The sequence below is a fragment of the Enhydra lutris genome, unplaced genomic scaffold, assembly GCF_002288905.1.
Source record: "Enhydra lutris kenyoni isolate GAN:26980312 unplaced genomic scaffold, ASM228890v2 scaffoldscaffold25, whole genome shotgun sequence".
NCBI lineage: Eukaryota > Metazoa > Chordata > Mammalia > Carnivora > Mustelidae > Enhydra > Enhydra lutris.
Genome location: NW_019154109.1, coordinates 5,575,204 through 5,592,946, shown reverse-complemented (window position 1 = coordinate 5,592,946; position 17,743 = coordinate 5,575,204). Strand labels below are relative to the sequence as shown.

Below are 17,743 nucleotides of genomic sequence, written 5' to 3'. Positions count from 1 at the left end.
TTTTATCGCATGCTGGACGACTTGAGTAGGTTACTCCCCCTCTCTGGGCCTCAATATTCTCATCTTTCAAAGGAAGAGGCTGCCAGATGATGCAAAATCCCTTGCTCAGTTACAACATTCAGGGACCCAAGACATTTCCTGCTTTTCATCCTGCTTAGTACTTCTATCCTTCTAGACACATCGACATCTTGCATCTCAAGAGTGGGAACTTCACTTGGGGACCTCAGGGGGCTGCCTTGATTCTCGTCCAGAGACTTCACAGTGCTTGGAGCAAGGAGACAGAGAAGTGATGGTTGGCAAACAGGAAGGGACACAATCTGCTCAGGCCACCTCACAGGCCCCCACCCCTCCAAGGGCCCCTGAGCCTGCATCCAGTCATTCAGCAGGCAGAAGCCCACCTCCCCTGAGCATCGCAATGCACCTCTACCCCATCAACTGCTCAGATCCCCTTACTCTTTCCTCTGTCAAATCCCCGATCTAGACAGAACTTTATGGTCTCCGAATTGTACCACTCTCCCAACAAAGATGCTGTAGCACCTGTGCAGAGCACAATCATCCTTCCGGTGCCAGGGAAATCAGTGCCGTCCCAGAAAACTCATCCCATGCCAGGCAGTCCGATCTGTTTGTCAAGAAAGACCTTGCTTTCATGGAATCAAAACCCACTAACCTGAAGGACAGCATGGCGGTTGGCTTTGGGCCTGGCGCTGTCCCCCCCTTGCTGTTCCTGGCCTCCTTTCCCAACCATCACTCCTTTACTGAAATACAACTGGGTCATCAAAGCTGGAAGTACCTTTAGAAGGGAAGAGCCCCCTTGTTTTCCCAATGAGGAGATTGGAGCTCAGGAAGGGGAAGTGACCTGCCCTCAATTACAAAGCAAACTAATGGCGGAATCAGGACTAAGACCCAATTCCGTCTCCTAGGTCACTGCTTTGGTGACCACATTTCCCTGCTCCTCTCGCTGGCCCTGGTTCTGCCTGGTGAGCCAGAGTCTGTCCAGTGCACTGGGTCTCAACCCCGGCTACACGTTAGAACCACCTGGGAAGATTTTTTTTTAAATCCCAACGTGCAGACGACACGGCAGCCCAGTTAATCTCCGGGGCCAAATCTCTGGGCAGGGGATTTTAGGCAAACTCCCAGGTACTCTAATGCGCAGCCCCTAGGCTAGGGAAAGCCTCACCGCCTCACCCCTAGGCTAGGAGACGTCTCCCCTGGTTACCTGTGAAGCTCCGCTGGGGAGTCTCTCTCTGTTTAGAGAGGCATTTGGGGGCAGGAACCATGAGCACTAATAGCTAGAAGGTTCCAGAGAGGCGATCCACCCATGGCTGACAAAGGTCCTTCCTTTGGTTTTGTGGAGAGGCCTTGGGGGTCACTGGGGTGGGTGGGTTAGATGGGGCCTGGAGGCTGCCCACCCCCTCATCCACTGTGACCAGAGAAATCCTCCTCCATCTATTTTATATATTGGGACTTCTGCAAGAGGTGTTTGGGTTTTAAGGTTTTGCAGTTAAAATGTTGAAAATGTATTCCAATGTCCCCATTTTAAAGGTAAGAAAACGGAGGGAGGGGGCGCCTGGGTGGCTCAGTGGTTAAAGCCTCTGCCTTAGGCTCAGGTCATGGTCTCAGGGTCCTGGGATCGAGCTCTGCATCGGGCTCTCTGCTCAGCAAAGAGCCTGCCTCCCACCCCACCCTTTCTACCTGCCTCTCTGCCTACTTGTGATCTCTGTCTGTCAAATAAATAAATAAAATCTTTTAAAAATAAATAAATAAATAAATGAAAGAAAGAAAACGGAGGAAGTCTGAGTGTCCTTTGTGTTCTGGGATCTGCTGCACCGGAGACCCACTTCCTGACATCCAGTCATTTGACAGGACCAGGGCGGTAGGCTCCACCTCCTGGAGAAGAACAGCTCAGAGGATCTCCCTGGGCTCCTACAGCTTCTAGCATCCTTCTCCCAAGAGCCAGGCAGGAAGGCCCCACTCTAAAACAGTTCACAAGTCTCTCCTCCCTAGGTCAGTCCAATTCATTTCATCAACACCAGTGGAAGCCCAACTCTGGGCCACGCATGGCTGCTGTCCAGCCAGGGGGAGAGTAAACACAGTCCATGTCAATCGAAGACTGTCCAGTCCAGAGTGAAGAGGGCAACACTAGAGGACAGCCAAGGGAGATTTTCTCAGGGATGGGGCCGGAGAGGGACTTAACGCTGCCCACCCCTTGGTGGCCTTCGGATGGGATCAGCCACAGCTCCCGACGCAGCCGGCTGCCCTTTGTGAGACTCAGGCTTCACCAAGGCAGCATGAGCTAGGAACCCCAAACCACGGCCTCCCAGAGATTTGGGGCTCAAACCAGGCATAGGTAGTCTGGGGAAAATCTCTTGCCCAGCCTCCTGGGGGCATGAACGGGAAGCAAGTCCTTGACCCGTCAACCCCCATTTCCCAGATCTAGGTCTGGGGAGAAACAACTGAGGCCCATCAAGAGTCTTTCCAGATGAGCCAGACCCGCCTGACATAGGTAAGGTGGCAGCCTTGGCAGGAAAGGCACCAAGGCTCAGACCTCACGCAGCTGAGGAGACGGAGGCAGCTGTGGGGAGGGAAGAGGTGGCTGGGGCACACACACTCTCTCTATCCCTCTCCTCTTTCCCTCCCTCTCTGTCCTGCTCTCCCACCCCATTCTCTCTCTCTCCCTCTGTCTGCCCCTTCTTCCTCCTCTGTGCCATTTAGGGCAGGACAGCTCCCTCACAGGCCAGCTCCTCGCCCTCAGGCTGTGGGTCAGGATGCAGGAGCTCCAGCCTCTGCCATCCCCTCACCCTGACAGGGCACACATGTTAGGAGCCCTCCAAGGGCCAGGCTCTTTCCCACACAGCAGCAGCCCCAAGAACTGTGCTTCCCTTAGGACAGTTCTGACGAGGGCAATGGGACAGGGCAGTGAACCCAGGGCCTCAACTACCCGACTCTAGAGGACAGACATTCCTACCTACAGTCTGGAGAAAAGGCATGAGACTGGAAATCCCCTGCAGGGCTGGCTCTCCCCACAGGAGCCTGGCCAGAGCCTGTGGGCTCCAAGACTTGGAAAAGCAGCAGAGGAAGGAGAGGATCCAAGAGTAACACCTCCAGGGCAGGCGTGGGGCAAACGTGGGGCTGCCATGGGAAGGACGGAGGGAGGGGTCTGCCACCGGCACTTAGAAGATCAGAGAGGGAATCCCCCCTTCTTTGTCCTTTGCTTCCGAGAGGAAAGAGGCAAAGTGTCCTATAGGGACAGTCAGGCCTCCAAGAAAGGAAGATGCAGTTCCCGTAAGAGTCTCAGACCTTGAGAAGACAGGGAAGTAGCTAAAGGGACAGTTTCCTGGTACAAAAAGAGGTTATTATGCAGATAGTGGGCTTTATGGCTCTGTTTTTGTTGTTGTTGTTATTGTTGTTTTTGTAAGTCACCAAGGCTTACAAAAGGCTTGTAAGCTCTTTCATTTTATTCATTTTGAGAGAGACAGCCAAAGCAGGAGCAGGACGGAGGGGCAGAGGAAGAGGGAGAGGCAGGCTCCCCACTGAGCAGGGAGTCTGACCTGGGGCTCCATCCCAGGACCCTGGGATCATAACCTGAGCCGAAGGCAGATGCTTCACCAATTGAGCCACCCAGGCGCCCCTTACTGCTCTATTTTTCTTGCAGTGCTGAACACTGAGCACGGAAGGACAAGGCGGCAAGAGAACCCACATGAGACATCTGAAAGTCCTTCTTGCCCAGATGCAGGAGGAGGAATCCTCTGCTTTGAAGCACTTGAGTTAGAGCCTAAGCTCCCAAGACCACCCAACTCATCTCTCAAGTAGAGAACTCTGCAGGCAAAGAACTGACACGAAGGCTTTGGGGGACCAGGCTTTGGGGTCTCGGAGGATGGGGCAACGTGGGGGTCAATGGCAGAGTGGGGAGTGGGAGTCCAGCTGTCCTTGGCTCCAACCAGCTGCCTCTCCTGGCTGCCCAGCTCCCAGAGCCAAGGGCGCCGTTTGCAGAAAGGGGGCGGGAGGCTTGCGGTTTCTCGGAGGCTTTGATTTATTGCCTAATGCAGGCAAAGAAAAAGAGGAGGCTCATCTCTAAGCCAGAGTCTTAGGAACGGGACAGGAGTCTCACATCTTCTGAAGGCCCAGCAAGCAGAGCCCGCGCTCTAATCCCCGCTGCAGGCCTGAGCCTGCCACTGGGCACAGACACGCCACCAAGCAGGCTGCCTGTGCTCTGTGTCTGGCTTGGGATGCCTCCCCACACCCCAGGGCAGTGATGTTGATGGGGATCAAGACAGACCAAGAGGAGAACCAGGAAGGAGGAGAAGTGAGAGGTGGGGCACAGAGGGGCAAAGGGACAGAAAGCAAGGGCTGGGAGACAGAGAAGGGGAAGACGGGAGAGACCCGGAGACCAAGGCTAGAGAGAACCCACAGGACCCATGGGGACTGCAGAAGCAAAGGGAAGGACAAGAGACTGGGACAGCCTGGGAGTCAGACTTGGAGGCAAAAGATCCAGAGAGAGGCAAAGGGCCAGAGGGGTTCTAAGACCAGGAACATGAAAAGGAAGAAAGTGCTTAGCCATGGACCATGGACTGCTGACCCCCTAAGAGACTGAATCTCACAGGCCAAGGGGCCAAGGCCATTGCTAGCCCATAAACAATTCTGAGCACATTCGAAAAAGATATTCCTTTCTAGGTGGCTAGAGACGAGACCCAAGCCAGGCATAGGACTGGATTTCAGCCTCTCCGTACCCATTCAGCCCGATGTTCTTGTGCAGTAAACCACCTGCTCAACCATACAAAGAAGATCTGCAGGTCAAGTGAGGACTGAGGGAGCAGCAGAGCTGGGGAATGGCTCACCAGTTTAGGGAAGCTCCTAACACTCGTTCTATTGCTCCAGAATCAGCTGTCAAGATCCTCATTTTCTTATCAAGTTCGTCTCTGTGGTGAGGTGCTTTCCCCAGGAACCTCTCCTATCCACTTTCAGACCCCATGCATCCACTTTCCCCTATGGCCTTTTATCCTCACTCCTTATAAGAACATTATGGAAGCCTCGGGGGAAACAGTCTTGGTTGGAACAAAGTGAGCCATGGATGGGGATGGAAGAAAATGGTGCCTCAGTTTCCCCTTCTCTAAAATGGGCCATCAGTTCAATAACAAGTGGGTAAGTTAGTGCACTAACACAAGGTCCTCTCCAATTCTCACTTTCCTTTTGCTTTAAAGGAAAGATAAAGGAAGCTGGATGACGAAGCATGGAAACAGAGGGCAGCGAAATATTTACCGTGGGAATGGGGACTCAGGGACGTAGGTACAGGGACTAAGATTCGGTCTCAGGAGGAAAAATGGCCAAGGAAATCCAATCTGGATTCCTCCTCTCCTGGCCCAAGAGGTCTCATGAGGGGAGAGCAAAGACCTGCCTCTCTGGTCATTATTCACATTATGGAAAAAAAAAAATAAAGATACTTGACTTCCATGGAGGGTTGCCATATCAGCTGCAATGAAATGTTTATAAGTCAGAATGTCTGTTATAGAAAACGTGAAGACAAAGAAATGCAAATCACAATTAAAATGAAAAGTAAAGATGAGGGAATAGGCAAGCCAGTGACAAACCAAGACCTGGCTTACAAATGCTTGACCTGCCCACAGTTCTCGGGGTTGCACCTCTGGGGAAAACGGGGAAGATGTACTTACAGGATTTTCAGGCTGTAGAGGCCAGAGAACGCTTGTCCCGGGATGTGTGAGAGATGGTTCCCCGAGAGACGCCTGTGAACCAGGGGAAAATGTCAGTGATGTCAGCAGGGAACCCAAATGGGAGGAGTGGGGGACCTCCCCCCCGCCCGCTTACTCAGCATCTTGGGATTTGGGAGGGAGGATGGGGTGATAACCACCATTTACTGATATCACCAATGTGTTCATTGCTTCATGCCCATTTTCACTTAACTCGTACAATAACCCTGTCTAGTGCCTAGAATTCTCTCCAAATTTCAAAGGAGGAATTGGAGGCTCCGAGAAAAGGTCAAGTCACTTCCCCTACCGGTGACAGAAACAGGCAGTGGCCGAGCCTGGTGTTGTCAGCTAGACCTGATCCACTTCTAGGCTCTGGTCCGCCCTGCAGCGCCACGTCCTCTCCCCGGCTAACCTGGATGACTCACGTGCTGCCCTCAGCTGTCGAGCTGCTCTGCATCCTGTCACCGGGGGGAGGCTGGGTACACACAGGGTGGGACCATGCCTCCCCATGCCCTCAATGACACAGCTAACCCCCGCTAATCCAGGAGGGTTAGGAAATGGGCTTTTAGAATTAGTTCAACATCCGGGTCTAATGAAGCGTCTCCACGCTTGTCATGGGGTGACTGCCAGTTCTAAAGGGGAGCAAATGTGACAGAATATCCTTAATGCCCCAACCAGAATGAGTGGCGTCGAACGATGGCTGATGCAGAAGGCACTCGGGATCTCCCAAGTCGCCCACATTATGGTGTCCTTCGGTTCCTACTGGGAGGCTGTGGGTGTACAGGCTGGGCTGACACACCTCAGAAGCTGTTGTTCCTTCTTTCTTTCTTTCCCTCTCTCTTTTTAAGATTTTATTTATTTATTTGACAGAGAGAGACACAGTGAGAGAGGGAACACAAGCAGGGGGAGTGGGAGAGGGAGAAGCAGGCTTCCCGCCGAGCAGGGAGCCCAATGCCGCGGTCAAGCCCAGGACTCTGGGACCATGACCTGAGCCGAAGGCAGTCGCTTAACGCCTGAACCACCCAGGCACCCCAAGTTGTTTTCGTTTTAAAAAATCTATCTTTAGGGGCACCTGGGTGGCTCAGTGGGTTAAAGCCTCTGCCTTCAGCTCAGGTCGTGATCCCAGGGTCCTGGGATCGAGCCCCGCATCGGGCTCTCTGCTCAGCGGGGAGCCTGCTTCCTCTCTCTCTCTCTGCCTGCCTCTCTGCCTACTTGAGATCTCCGTCAAATAAATAAAATCTTTTTTAAAAATCTATCTTGAATAAGAATCTTTCCATTTGCCATGGAAAGATCCTTTAGATGGAACCTTTAAAAGCGCCCAGCCCCTCTCAGGGACGGAAGATGAAAGCTGAGCCTTCCGTCCTCAGACTGCGCCGTGGGTGTCATGTGCTCCAGCGTCTCAGCCTTCCCACCTGCTTCTACTCGCACCCACGTTGTGGCACATCCACCTCAGAGGGCCCCTTGCTGCCTCCAATTCTGTCACTTCCTCTGAGCACTGGCTTAACACTCCTCCTCCAGGAAGGATTCCCTGTCCACAGGCTAGAGCTCCCCTACCCCTGCACCCTGACCACTTCCTAACACAGATTCCCCTGCTCACCTGCTGGGGCACAGCTCTAATGCCTCACCTAGAAGCTCCCTGGATTTCTATCTTGTTTTCCCCTCAGAGCACCTTGAGCTTGTCTTTCACACAGAGGGGGAGCTCAGTAAGTATGGAGTCTAGAAAACCCAGCCATGGCCCTGGGGGTTGACCGAATCCTAACTCCAGCAGGGGCAGGCTGACCACATCTTGGGGTTGCACTGTCTAGAGTGGAGATGGGTAATCAGTTAGGGCAGCCGCAGGGCCAGGGGTGGGGTGGAATTGTGAATGTTCTCAGGGCCAGGAGTCCACACTTTGTGCAGTTTAAGCAAACCTTGGTAGAACCCTGAGTATCCATAGTGGTGCAAAACCAAGAAAAAGCAGGCTGGGGACAAGGGTTGGAGGACAGAAACAGGGCTGGGACAAATGCAAGGATTGGGAGCAGAGTGACTCTAACCGAAGAGATCACTGATTCATGAGCACCCGTGGAGTCCAAGGACCCAAGGACCGCAGAGGGAGAGCAACAGCCATTATGGGAAGGCATTAACCGGGGAGGACTTGGTGGAGGTAGTAGCGGGCCTATGTATTCGCCAGTGATAGAGGAATGGTTTGTGCCTGAGAAGATGGACACTGGTTGGAGGGGAAGTCTCTGGCTCAAATGCAGGAGGGGAAACCAGAATAGTAAATATGACTGCCTCAGTGGGGCAAAGCTGACCAGGTAGGTTTAGGCCAGGCTGGGAGAGGCCTTAGGAGTGAATCTTTGGCAGGGGGGGTGGCACCTGGGTGGCTCAGTTGCTAAGCATCTGCCTTTGTCTCGGGTCATGGTCCCAGGGTCCTGGGATCGAGCCCCCGCACTGGGCTCCCTGCCCAGCGCCTGCTTGTGTTGCCTCTCTCACTCGGTCTCTCTCTGTCAAATAAATAAATAAAATATTTTAAAAAAAAGAAGAAGAAGCAGAAGAAGAAGTGGATCCTTTGGGCACTGGGGACCCAGAGAAGGCTCTCGAGCTGGGCAGATGCCCCCGATGATGGCAGAGTATATTTGAGAGGAGGCTGGTGCAGTGGGAATAGGGATGCAAGGCGTGGAGGGAAGAGACACTGCAGAGAAAGAACCACCGGGACAGGGGGTTGGGGGGTGGCTGGTAGCTGGACGCAGGGATGGGAGCAGGTCAAAGATGACCTTCAGGAAGAGAAGACACCATTGACAGAGGGGAAGCTGCAGGTAAGAGCTGGCCTCAGGGAGGACCAAGAGCCAGATTTCAGAGTCCTATACCACGTGGTCCCACACAGCACCTGGGATTCACAGCTGGCTAGTAGGGTACCAGCAAGAACAGCTTACCACTCCCTTCCCTTTGAGTTCCAGCCCTCCTCCTGGGGAGCCCTAGCTCCTACAGCTACCAGTGGTCCCGCAGCTTTGCCTCTGAATCCCATGAAACATTTACTCACAGCTCCTCCAGGAAGCGCAGGTGGTGGAAGAGGCCAGGCTGCAGCTCTGTGAGGTTGTTCATGCTCAGGTCTCTGCATGGAGAGAAAACAGGAAGGGAGCTGTGAGCCGCCCATTAGTCCCAACCCGTGCTGTCCAGGTCCAGACACCCACAGAGAGCTCCAGCCGTTCCCACAGCACATCCCACACACATACACACTGTGCCATCGAATTCCCAAGCCAGCCCAGCAGGAGCAGGTGCAGTCTCTAAGAGTGAGCACTGGGCTGGGAGTCAGGCTTTCCAGGTCCATATGTGTGCATTCCCTCCATGGTTTCCAACTTTGCCCTCTGCTTTTCTCCTCCCTCAGCCAGACTCCCCCAAGAATGACTGTGGTTGGGACTATGAAGGAGGCTGACCTCCCTATAATGGGAGAAGCTAGAGAATCATCTGCAGAGTTTCAGAGCATGAGGGGAGGGGTCACTTAATACATGTGATGCCTCATGCATTCTTTTAACCAAAGGGGAATCTGAAGCCTAGAGATTACTGCCATTATGCTCTGTGGAGCCAGTTCGTGCATATCCATGCACTGGTGTGCCCATCCCCGCAATGGCCATGTGGGATCATCCTATTACTCAATCCCAGAACCAGCGGGATTTCGCTGCCCTCTGTGTTCTCTGCCAGTTGCTTTCCTGTTGGCTTTCCTCCCGTACACTCCTGCTACCAGAGGACCTCTAGCATGTCCCCAAAGATGCCTAGCTTCTCGATGCACATCCTGATTCCTCCAAGGACTCCTACTTTGGATCATTCCAACCTTCCCATATCCCGTGAGAGACCCAGTGGGTGGCTTCAGGGTCACTGTCCTCTAAAGATACCTCAACACAAAAGAACCACAATATTAACAGCTGACACAAGGCCTACTGTGTCAGTCACTGGCTAATCTTTAACCAAATAATTCCATGTAATTCTCACACCACCCCCACGGTAGATTCCTTTGTCCTCTCCATCTCACATGCAAGAAAACAAAAAGGAAAAAACATTGGGCTTTGGAGTCAAAAGGCCCTGAGGTCAACTCTGTCTTCTACTCACTTATCAGACCTTGGGCTCTTAACCACTGTGACCTCAGTATCCTCAGTATCCTCATCCATAAAAATGGGATGAATAACACCAAACTCCTAAGGGCTTTATAAACGAGCCAGTGCTTACAGACTGCCTAACAAATAGTATACACGGTATTTGCTTTCTTCCTGCCATCCGCCCCTCGGTGACCTGTGGGCAAGTGTCCTAGCCCAACAGGCCCGGGAGCTCAGTGGGCAGGAGTTGGGCTTTCACTGCTTGGTCATGTACTGTGCTAGTATTTCCTTCTCTGCTTGTGTCTGGGTGAGCAATGACGTCTCAAGATTTCATGTGTGTGCCTCTCACACATTTGGGTTCCATCCTATTTCAAACTCTTAACAGCTGCTTCCTGCCTCTGCCAGCACCCTCCCTGAGGGGTATAGAGGTGGGTCCAAACCAGACCACCAGATGGCTGGGCACCACCCCCAGGCCGGCCTACAGCTTTCTCCCTTCCTTAGGAATGCACTTTTGCTGTCAAACCTGAGTGTCTCCCTTTTCCCCCAAGAAATGAGTGTGCTTTATGTGGACGCTCAGAAAGGCAGGCTAGAGATGATGGGGAAATGTGTGCTTGGGAGCCCAGTTCCAATCTATAAAAAGACTGTTTAGTCTCAAATGTTTTATCTTTGATAAAGCTTAGACTCTGGACGCCATGTCCTCTAAAGAAGGAAGACATTCCGTTCAGAGAGGAGCCAAGGAACTGGCCTGCTGAACTCAGGGATGCTTCTTGTCCACAGCTCCCTCTCTGCTCCATGTGGGGACAGGAGGGCCATCCCTGGGCCTGTCCCATCCAGAAGAGGGCTAGGCAGAAGAGGGGGTGGAGGGGGCTGGTGTGCTGATGGCCATGGTTTAAGGAGCAGAACCAAGAGAGTTCACTGATGGATTTTATGTCAGAGTTTGGTTCTCGGGCCTTATCTAGGCTCCACTAGCCTGGGCTTCCGGTGGAGAGGTGAAGACGCGAGGGTGCATAGAACAGCGGCAGGGGAAGGAATGTCAAGGCCCACAGAACCTGCCTCTGACTGGACTCCTCCCCTTTGAGTCCTGGGCCTGGCTCATTCTCAGCCAGGCAGGGAGGCACAAGGTGCCCCAAAAACGATTACCTCTAAATATTTACCCTGTGCATTTCTGGACGTGTCTCCACAGGAACGGCAGCGGGAGTTCAAGGAGCACACGGGGCATGTGACTCAGACCTCATCACTCAGCTGTCCCTCCAGGGGCCGCACCTCAGAGGCTCTGATGTGGCTCCATGCCCCCACCCCATTCCCTCTGCCCCCCCACCCTAACTAGCGGCCTCATTGTTCTCCCCTGGGGAGGAGGGGGCCTGGACCCCCCAGCCCGCCCCCACATCCTGCCCAAGACAACACACAGCCCAGCTGCAGGGCTCAGTAAGGAGGGGCACCGGAGGGTGGATTTCCAATGCTGGGGGTGGGGAGCCCCATTCAGACCTGGCCCTCTCAAAAAAGGCGAGGGGTAGGGCTCGTGCCCAGAAAAGGGAGAGGAAGAGGAATGCGTAGAGCCGAGAGAGGGAGGTGCAGGGCAGGTTTCAGAGCTGAGATCCTCCAAGTTGATGCCACAGGCCAGGGAACAGCGGAGGGCCCTGGCAAGAGGCACCAGGCCCTGCTTGGGGGCGAGGTGCGCCTGGGCAGTCTTGGGCAGGCGGGGGAGCCACATGCAGGCACTGTGAACACAGGGATCATCCTGGGAAGTGGTGGTTCTGAGACAGTACTTCCCTTGGGTGGGGGGGGGGGGGGGGCGAGGTCAGTTGTCCTTGTGCAAGCCAGCGAGCACATTCAGGCCATGCTTGGACCCAGGACAAAGAAGAGGGCATCCAATCCTGGGGGGTAGAGGAGGATGCTGGGGTTTGCTTGTGGTCGTTATCTGCTTGGCTGTATGAACTTGTCAGTATCTACAAGGTGGGGGAGGCCTGTATTGGGGTATACAGGCTCTTGGGTGTGCCTGTCTTGTAGGGTGCTGGGCACGCATGTGCCATGTGTGAGGACATGTGCATATCTAGAATGTGTACATTGGACTAGCGTACTGTTAAAAGTCATAAACGTTCTCAGAGCATCACATGTTAAAAGATAGAAATTCTTTGGGAGAAACAAATAGGCTCACCCAAGTCTCACTCCTGGGGCTGGAAAGCTTTTCTGGCTGTGTGACCTCTGGCAAGCCAGGTTCCTTCTCTTGGCTTCCGGGCTCCTCTCCGGCCTATCTCCTGGCCCCAGGAAGGGGCACAGGTCCCTCAGTGACCCTGTCTGGGGGTCCAACTTGTGGCTGAATTAGACACACGATGCCTGAACCGAAACAAACCCTCCTCTACGATTGCTCCCTGGCCACTGCGAATACACACATGCGCACGTATGCGTATTCACATGCACGCGCACGCACGCATGCACGCGCACGCACGCGCACGCACTACAGGTCGCCTGACCAACTTCCTGGGCATGAGAGCTGACCGGTGTAGTTAGACACACACACACACACACTCAGAAGGGTCCGGCTTCGTTCCGTCTCTGCTGTTGTCGGTTTGAAATCCTTAACAAATTCTGAACAGGAGGCACCACATTTTCATGTTGTACTGAGCCCTGCAAATTGCTTCTCTCAATCAAACTGCGGGGGAATCGAGGGGATGGGTTGCAACCCCATTCTGAAGTTTTCTTGCACTCAGAGGGGCTATATGTTCTTCTAGCTGGACACAACCATGGGTTGGGGGGGCGGCAGGAGAGGGTCAGTGGGGCGAGGCTGGCAGGAGGGGAGGGAGGGGAGGGAGGCGAGGAGAGGGGCAGCCCTGGGCACAGGAAGTGGAAGTTTCTGGCTGCACATTAGGAAAATGTTCTCAGAGTTTTACCCTGTGAGGCAACCAGACCACCCAAGGAAGCTGGGTGAGGCAGTAGTGTCACCATGGAGACGAGGAACAGGGTTTGATAAGAGGGAGGATGCTGGGGAACTAAGGGGACAGACAGCAGCAAGACCCGAAACTGGAGGGGGGTGGGGCAATAGGGGACCCTACCCCCTGGCAATCTGGCTGATACCCAAGGGTGCTGGTGAAGTTGTTCTTTTTGCATTTTTCCTTTGGGAGAAGAAACAGAGAAAAGTGAAGCCCCTGGGCTCTGCTGGGACAGGCCTGGGAGGACCGTCCCCACCTGGCTGGAGAAGAAGCCCGGGAAACAGGGCCCTTTCGACACTGTCTCCACCTTAGGCTAAGATTGCCCGTCTCTGCAGCCAGGTGAAGGGCAGTTAGAGTGAGTAGGAGATAAGCCCCTGTCCCCAGGCATAACTCCCCAAGGTCACCTCCTCCACGAGGCCCTGCCCAGCCCCTGGAGGCAGAGCTGGTGTGGTATCCTCTGGGTACCTACAATATTCTGTACATGCTCCCTCAGCGATGATGGCTGAGCTTCTGCTATGTATCTAGTGCTGTACCCACCTTCATTATTACACCAGCACAAGGCTAATTAGCGGCATGACTCTGGTCATGCCACTTGACATTAAGGCTCCATTTTCCCATCTGTAAAATAGGGATGATAATAACAGTACTTACCTCACGCTAGTTGTAGCAATAATTACACGAGTTACTAAATGTAAAACAAACATAGTGCTTAATAGATCTTATTAATATTATACTCATCTAACTAAATTATAATGATTAGTATGTAATGACCCATACGACTATGAGTTCAAGGTGAGGACTTCATCTTAGACCTCTCTGTATCCTCTAATCCTAGCGGGATACCTGGCAACTAGGGGTGTGCAGTAGACATGCAAATGAATGTATTACTGGAGATCGATGATCCTGCCTTGGCTTCTCTTCCTGCGGCCGACAACCTTGCTCCTAGGAAGTTCCTCCTGTTGTCTAATTTGAGTTTCTCCCAATGATATGTTAAGGGCGTAAACCTCTGTAAAGAACCTAGTCAGTGCTTAGTTCCAGTCTGGTGCACAACCCATGGGGCCTGTTGATAACAATGTTCACTCGTCTCTCCATCTAGCATCGTCTAGAGAAGGTAAAAGTGAGGTCATCCTCTGAAGGATCTCTTGAAGCACCTACCGTGAACCTTCAGATTTCTTTTTGGGCTTTTCCTCTGAGGGCAACAGTCTCTGGTTAGGGCCTAATGTGCTGCCACAACATCCCTTCCTCACAAGGGCCAGGCCAGGCCTGGCACGTTTCCTGCTATGATGGGAGACAGCTTGGGGGTTGACGGGGAACAGGATGAGCCAGGGTAGAAATTGTCCAGTGAGGGGGATGGGGAAGTCCCTCCCACTGAAAAGGGCCAGTAGACAGGCTGGCTGCCCCAGGAACCATCTGGCACTCAGGAAACACTTGCTGAATTCCTCGGTCAACAAGAGAAGCAGGTGACAGGGGAAAGGGGAAAGAATGTGGAATCTGGAATCAGGGAAGCTGGTTCAATGAAGCCAATACCAAGGTTCTCCCCTGACCCACAATCCCTACAGATCATTCTTTCCTGACTGGCTTCAGTGTGCCTAGCATAAGGCTAGGCATCCCGGAAGGGAGACAAAGCACAGGGAAGGGTCTGGGCCCTCCAAGAGTTTATAGTGTTGCTGGGGAAGGATTGTTTACTCACAGAGTAGCAGCGAAAACCCACATATGTATTCTGCTTTGTGGTTTACAAGTGACTCCCTCAACCACTATCCCAATTAAGTTCTGAGCTGTGTGTCTAGACTCAAGACTAAAACAGAGGCTCAGAAGGGGGAAAGGGTAAACCAGCATGGCTTCCTGGGACAGAAACGAGGGTGGGATGTTTATGAGACATGAGTAGCTTACAGAACTGAGTTCTGAGTGGAAAGCACCCAGAGAACACCCCATGTTACGCAGTGGGGGTGGAGGTTCGTCGGCACAGTGGACGGGGCTGGCCATTCACCGCAGGGCTGTTAGCAACCCTGAGCTTGCTCCTTGGTGCTGGTAGCATCTCCTCGTTGTTGTGACCATCCAAAACACCCCATGCCTTTCCAAACACCCCTGAAGGAAAGGTGCTTTCCTCTTCCTGCACTCAATCAGTTTACAAGCAAGGAAACAGATCCAAAGCCGGACAAAGTGATCTAACGTCACATAGCAAATTGATGGCAGTGAGAATGAGGTCTCCGAAACCCCAGGGCAATGCTCTTGCCACCCCACCACATTGATCTTGGGTTTTCTAAAGCAGCTTCCCCTTGCCCAGCTGATTCCCCTATAGGTGGCACGACCTTATCAGAAATGATGTGATACCAGCTGTCCTCTTTGAGATTCTAAACCCACTAGTTGACACAAAGTTCTCTTGGGTTTCTGCAATTTTCCCAGATTTCCAAACAAGGGAGAGTACTACAATCAGGATAAAATGTATCTGTCTTCACAAGGCAGCGGGGACACATTCTCTTAGGCTTTGCCCAAAGTCTTACGTGAGAACAATGCTGTAGTTTTCAATACAAGTACTGTTGCTTCATTGTTTTATGTCCCAGCTCCCCTGTTTGTAATAAGCACAGCACGTTTTCCAGCCTGCCTGGAGACGCAAGAGGGTGTGGAATGGAGGGACGTAGTGGACAGCATACGAGAAGCTGGAGGGGTGGCCGGGGTGGGCATGGCCTCCTAGACTTGGGGTTCATTTGTAAAGGGAAAGAAAATCCCCAGTAGTTGCTCCCCAAATCTGAGGCTTGCACAAGGAAGAGAACCAGGGAGAGCCAGGACACCCAGATCATTCTCAGGTGACCCAATTTATTAAGGCAGGGCAGAGAGGGTGAGGGAAGGAGACATTCTTATAAGTCAGGTGAAAGAAAAGTATAAGGTTGTTTTTTTTTTTTTTAAAGCCCTGGGTTAAAAGACCACAGAAGTCAGGGAAAGTCACTCCTGGGTATCATGATACTTCATCTGTGTGGCGTGGGTCTCAAGTTCTGATGGCAGAGAAAGAAGGCCAAGAAGGGAAGAGGCCCAGGAGAGGTCCCTCCCATTCAAAGATGCTAGATCTGGGAAAACACGTTTTGGGGCGATCAGAACCAACCTCAGACCAAACTCTATGGCTCTGACTTCTTCTTGTTGAACAAAGGAGGGGGAAATCTGACAGCAATAGCATGTCAAAGGTGTGGGTGCCTGGGCAGAGCAAAGAAGGGGACAGGCACTGGGGATAGATTTGGAGTTCTGGGCTGGGCTCTGACCCTCATTTCTGCAGGGGAATCCCTTTGTGAGGGAGTCAGGCTCATCCCAGGCTAAGGGATATCTCTGGCTCTGTGGGGCAAAGTGGCTAAGCTGGGGTAGCTCCCAGTGTCCCTGAATTCCTGTCAGAAGTGTTACAACAGGTCAGGTGCAAGTCCTCCTTCCACCCCAGGTGATTAGTCATGACCCTCAGAGAACTTGCACTGGACGGTCAAGAGTTGGGCTGGTGGGAGCTGATTCTCGTACATGCCCAGAGCCAGGCGAAGGCCCTCATGAGCGAAGCATGGCCCAGGGATTGCATAATGTGTGTATGCATGTGCTTCTCCCCCACGGCCAAGCCATGCCACCCACAAGTGGAGAAGTTAAAAGGGACCCAGGCGTCCTAGGCCCAGGCAGGGTGGTCTGAGAACAGCCCGTGAACATGAAGGGACAGAGCCTCTGGAAGCTGGGGAGGACGGTCTCTGGACTCCCTTCTCTCATCTCTTTCTCCTGAGAGGCAGCATAAACCTCCACGGTCCAGTGCAGTAGCCATCACCCATGTATGACTATTTCAATTTAAGTTCACTAAAGTGAAGTCCAATTAAAAATTGAGTTCCTCAACTCCACTAGGCACAGTTCAAGGATCAATAGCCACACATGGCTAGTGGCTGCCACAATGGACAGCGCAGATCTAGAGCACGTCCTTCATCACAGGGATGTTGGACAGCACCAGTAACAGCCTCTGGAGGTGAACCTGTGTTTGCTTCCCAGTTCTGCCACTTACCGGCTGTGTGATTTTAAGCAAATTACTTCATCTCTCTCTGCCTCAGTTTTCCCACTGGTAAAGTGCTCAGCCAGTGCCTGGCACAGAGTAAATAAGCAACCAGTACGACCCGCGAGCACCTCTGCCTGCCTCTACCATTCACTGAGACCCAGCTCAAGTGCCTCCTCCTACAGGAAGCCTCCAGTCTTCATCCACACATTTATTTATCCAGTCATGTGTCCTTCAACCAACATTTGCTGAGCACCCACTATATACCAGGCACTGGGCTTGCTAGGTGGTGAAGCTACAAAGTCCAATAATATATGATCCCTCCCCTCAAGGAACCCAGTCCAGTGGGGACATTGACAAGAGTGGACAATTACAAGCCTGAGTGACAAGTGCTGGGACCAAGAGGCTTGAGTGTCACAGGGCCACCTCATCAAGCTCTGGTCTCCCCTGACCTGCCAGCATCTTTTCCAGCCCTCATTCCCACCTCTAACTCCACCTAGAAGGGCACCATTTCTGTGCACGGAGGTGTATGGGTGTGAACTGGCTGCTCTCTCAGACTTGAAGCACCTCAGAGGACGGTGCTGTCCCATTGGGAGAAACCTCCCCAAGGGGAAGAACTATGTGTCTCTCCTCAGACTGGGGAAATCCCTGAGGGGCTGGGTGGGGTGGGGAGCCGAGGGGGCACAGGTGGGAAGGACTAGGGCCGCATGAGAGCTGCAGGTGGGGCCCACTTTGTGCACAGACCACAGCCCTGAGCCCTGTTTGTTTAGCTGAGGCTCCTGGTCCTGCTGCCTTTAGCCTTTATTTCACTGGATAAAGGGACAGGGTGTGTCTGGGTGGAAAATGGAAGAAACACCCCTCTATTCAGAGTCACATACCTCCTACCCCCACATCCCAGATGGAAGGTTTCCTCTCACATCAGGATCCCTTCCCCTTCCCCACCCAGCAACTCCACTTATCTCCATGGACAAACACACGAGGGAGCCCCCGATTGCCACTTACTCCCACCCCAGCCAGGGGCAGCACCCAGACCCCCAGCGAAAAGGT

The 17,743-nt window shown here is 53.0% G+C and overlaps 1 protein-coding gene across 1 annotated transcript in view; it reads right to left on the bottom strand.

The window, feature by feature from the left end:
- The window catches only part of LOC111151125 (leucine rich repeat containing G protein-coupled receptor 6), a 116,354-nt gene that overhangs the window by 81,137 nt on the left and 17,474 nt on the right, over positions 1–17,743 (bottom strand). Inside the window, exons 2-3 of the mRNA XM_022508913.1 lie at positions 8,722–8,793; positions 5,667–5,738 (exon numbers count right to left, since the gene is read on the bottom strand). Of these exons, the coding sequence (XP_022364621.1) occupies positions 5,667–5,738; positions 8,722–8,793 (144 nt within the window). The remainder of the gene's footprint in view (positions 1–5,666; positions 5,739–8,721; positions 8,794–17,743) is intronic.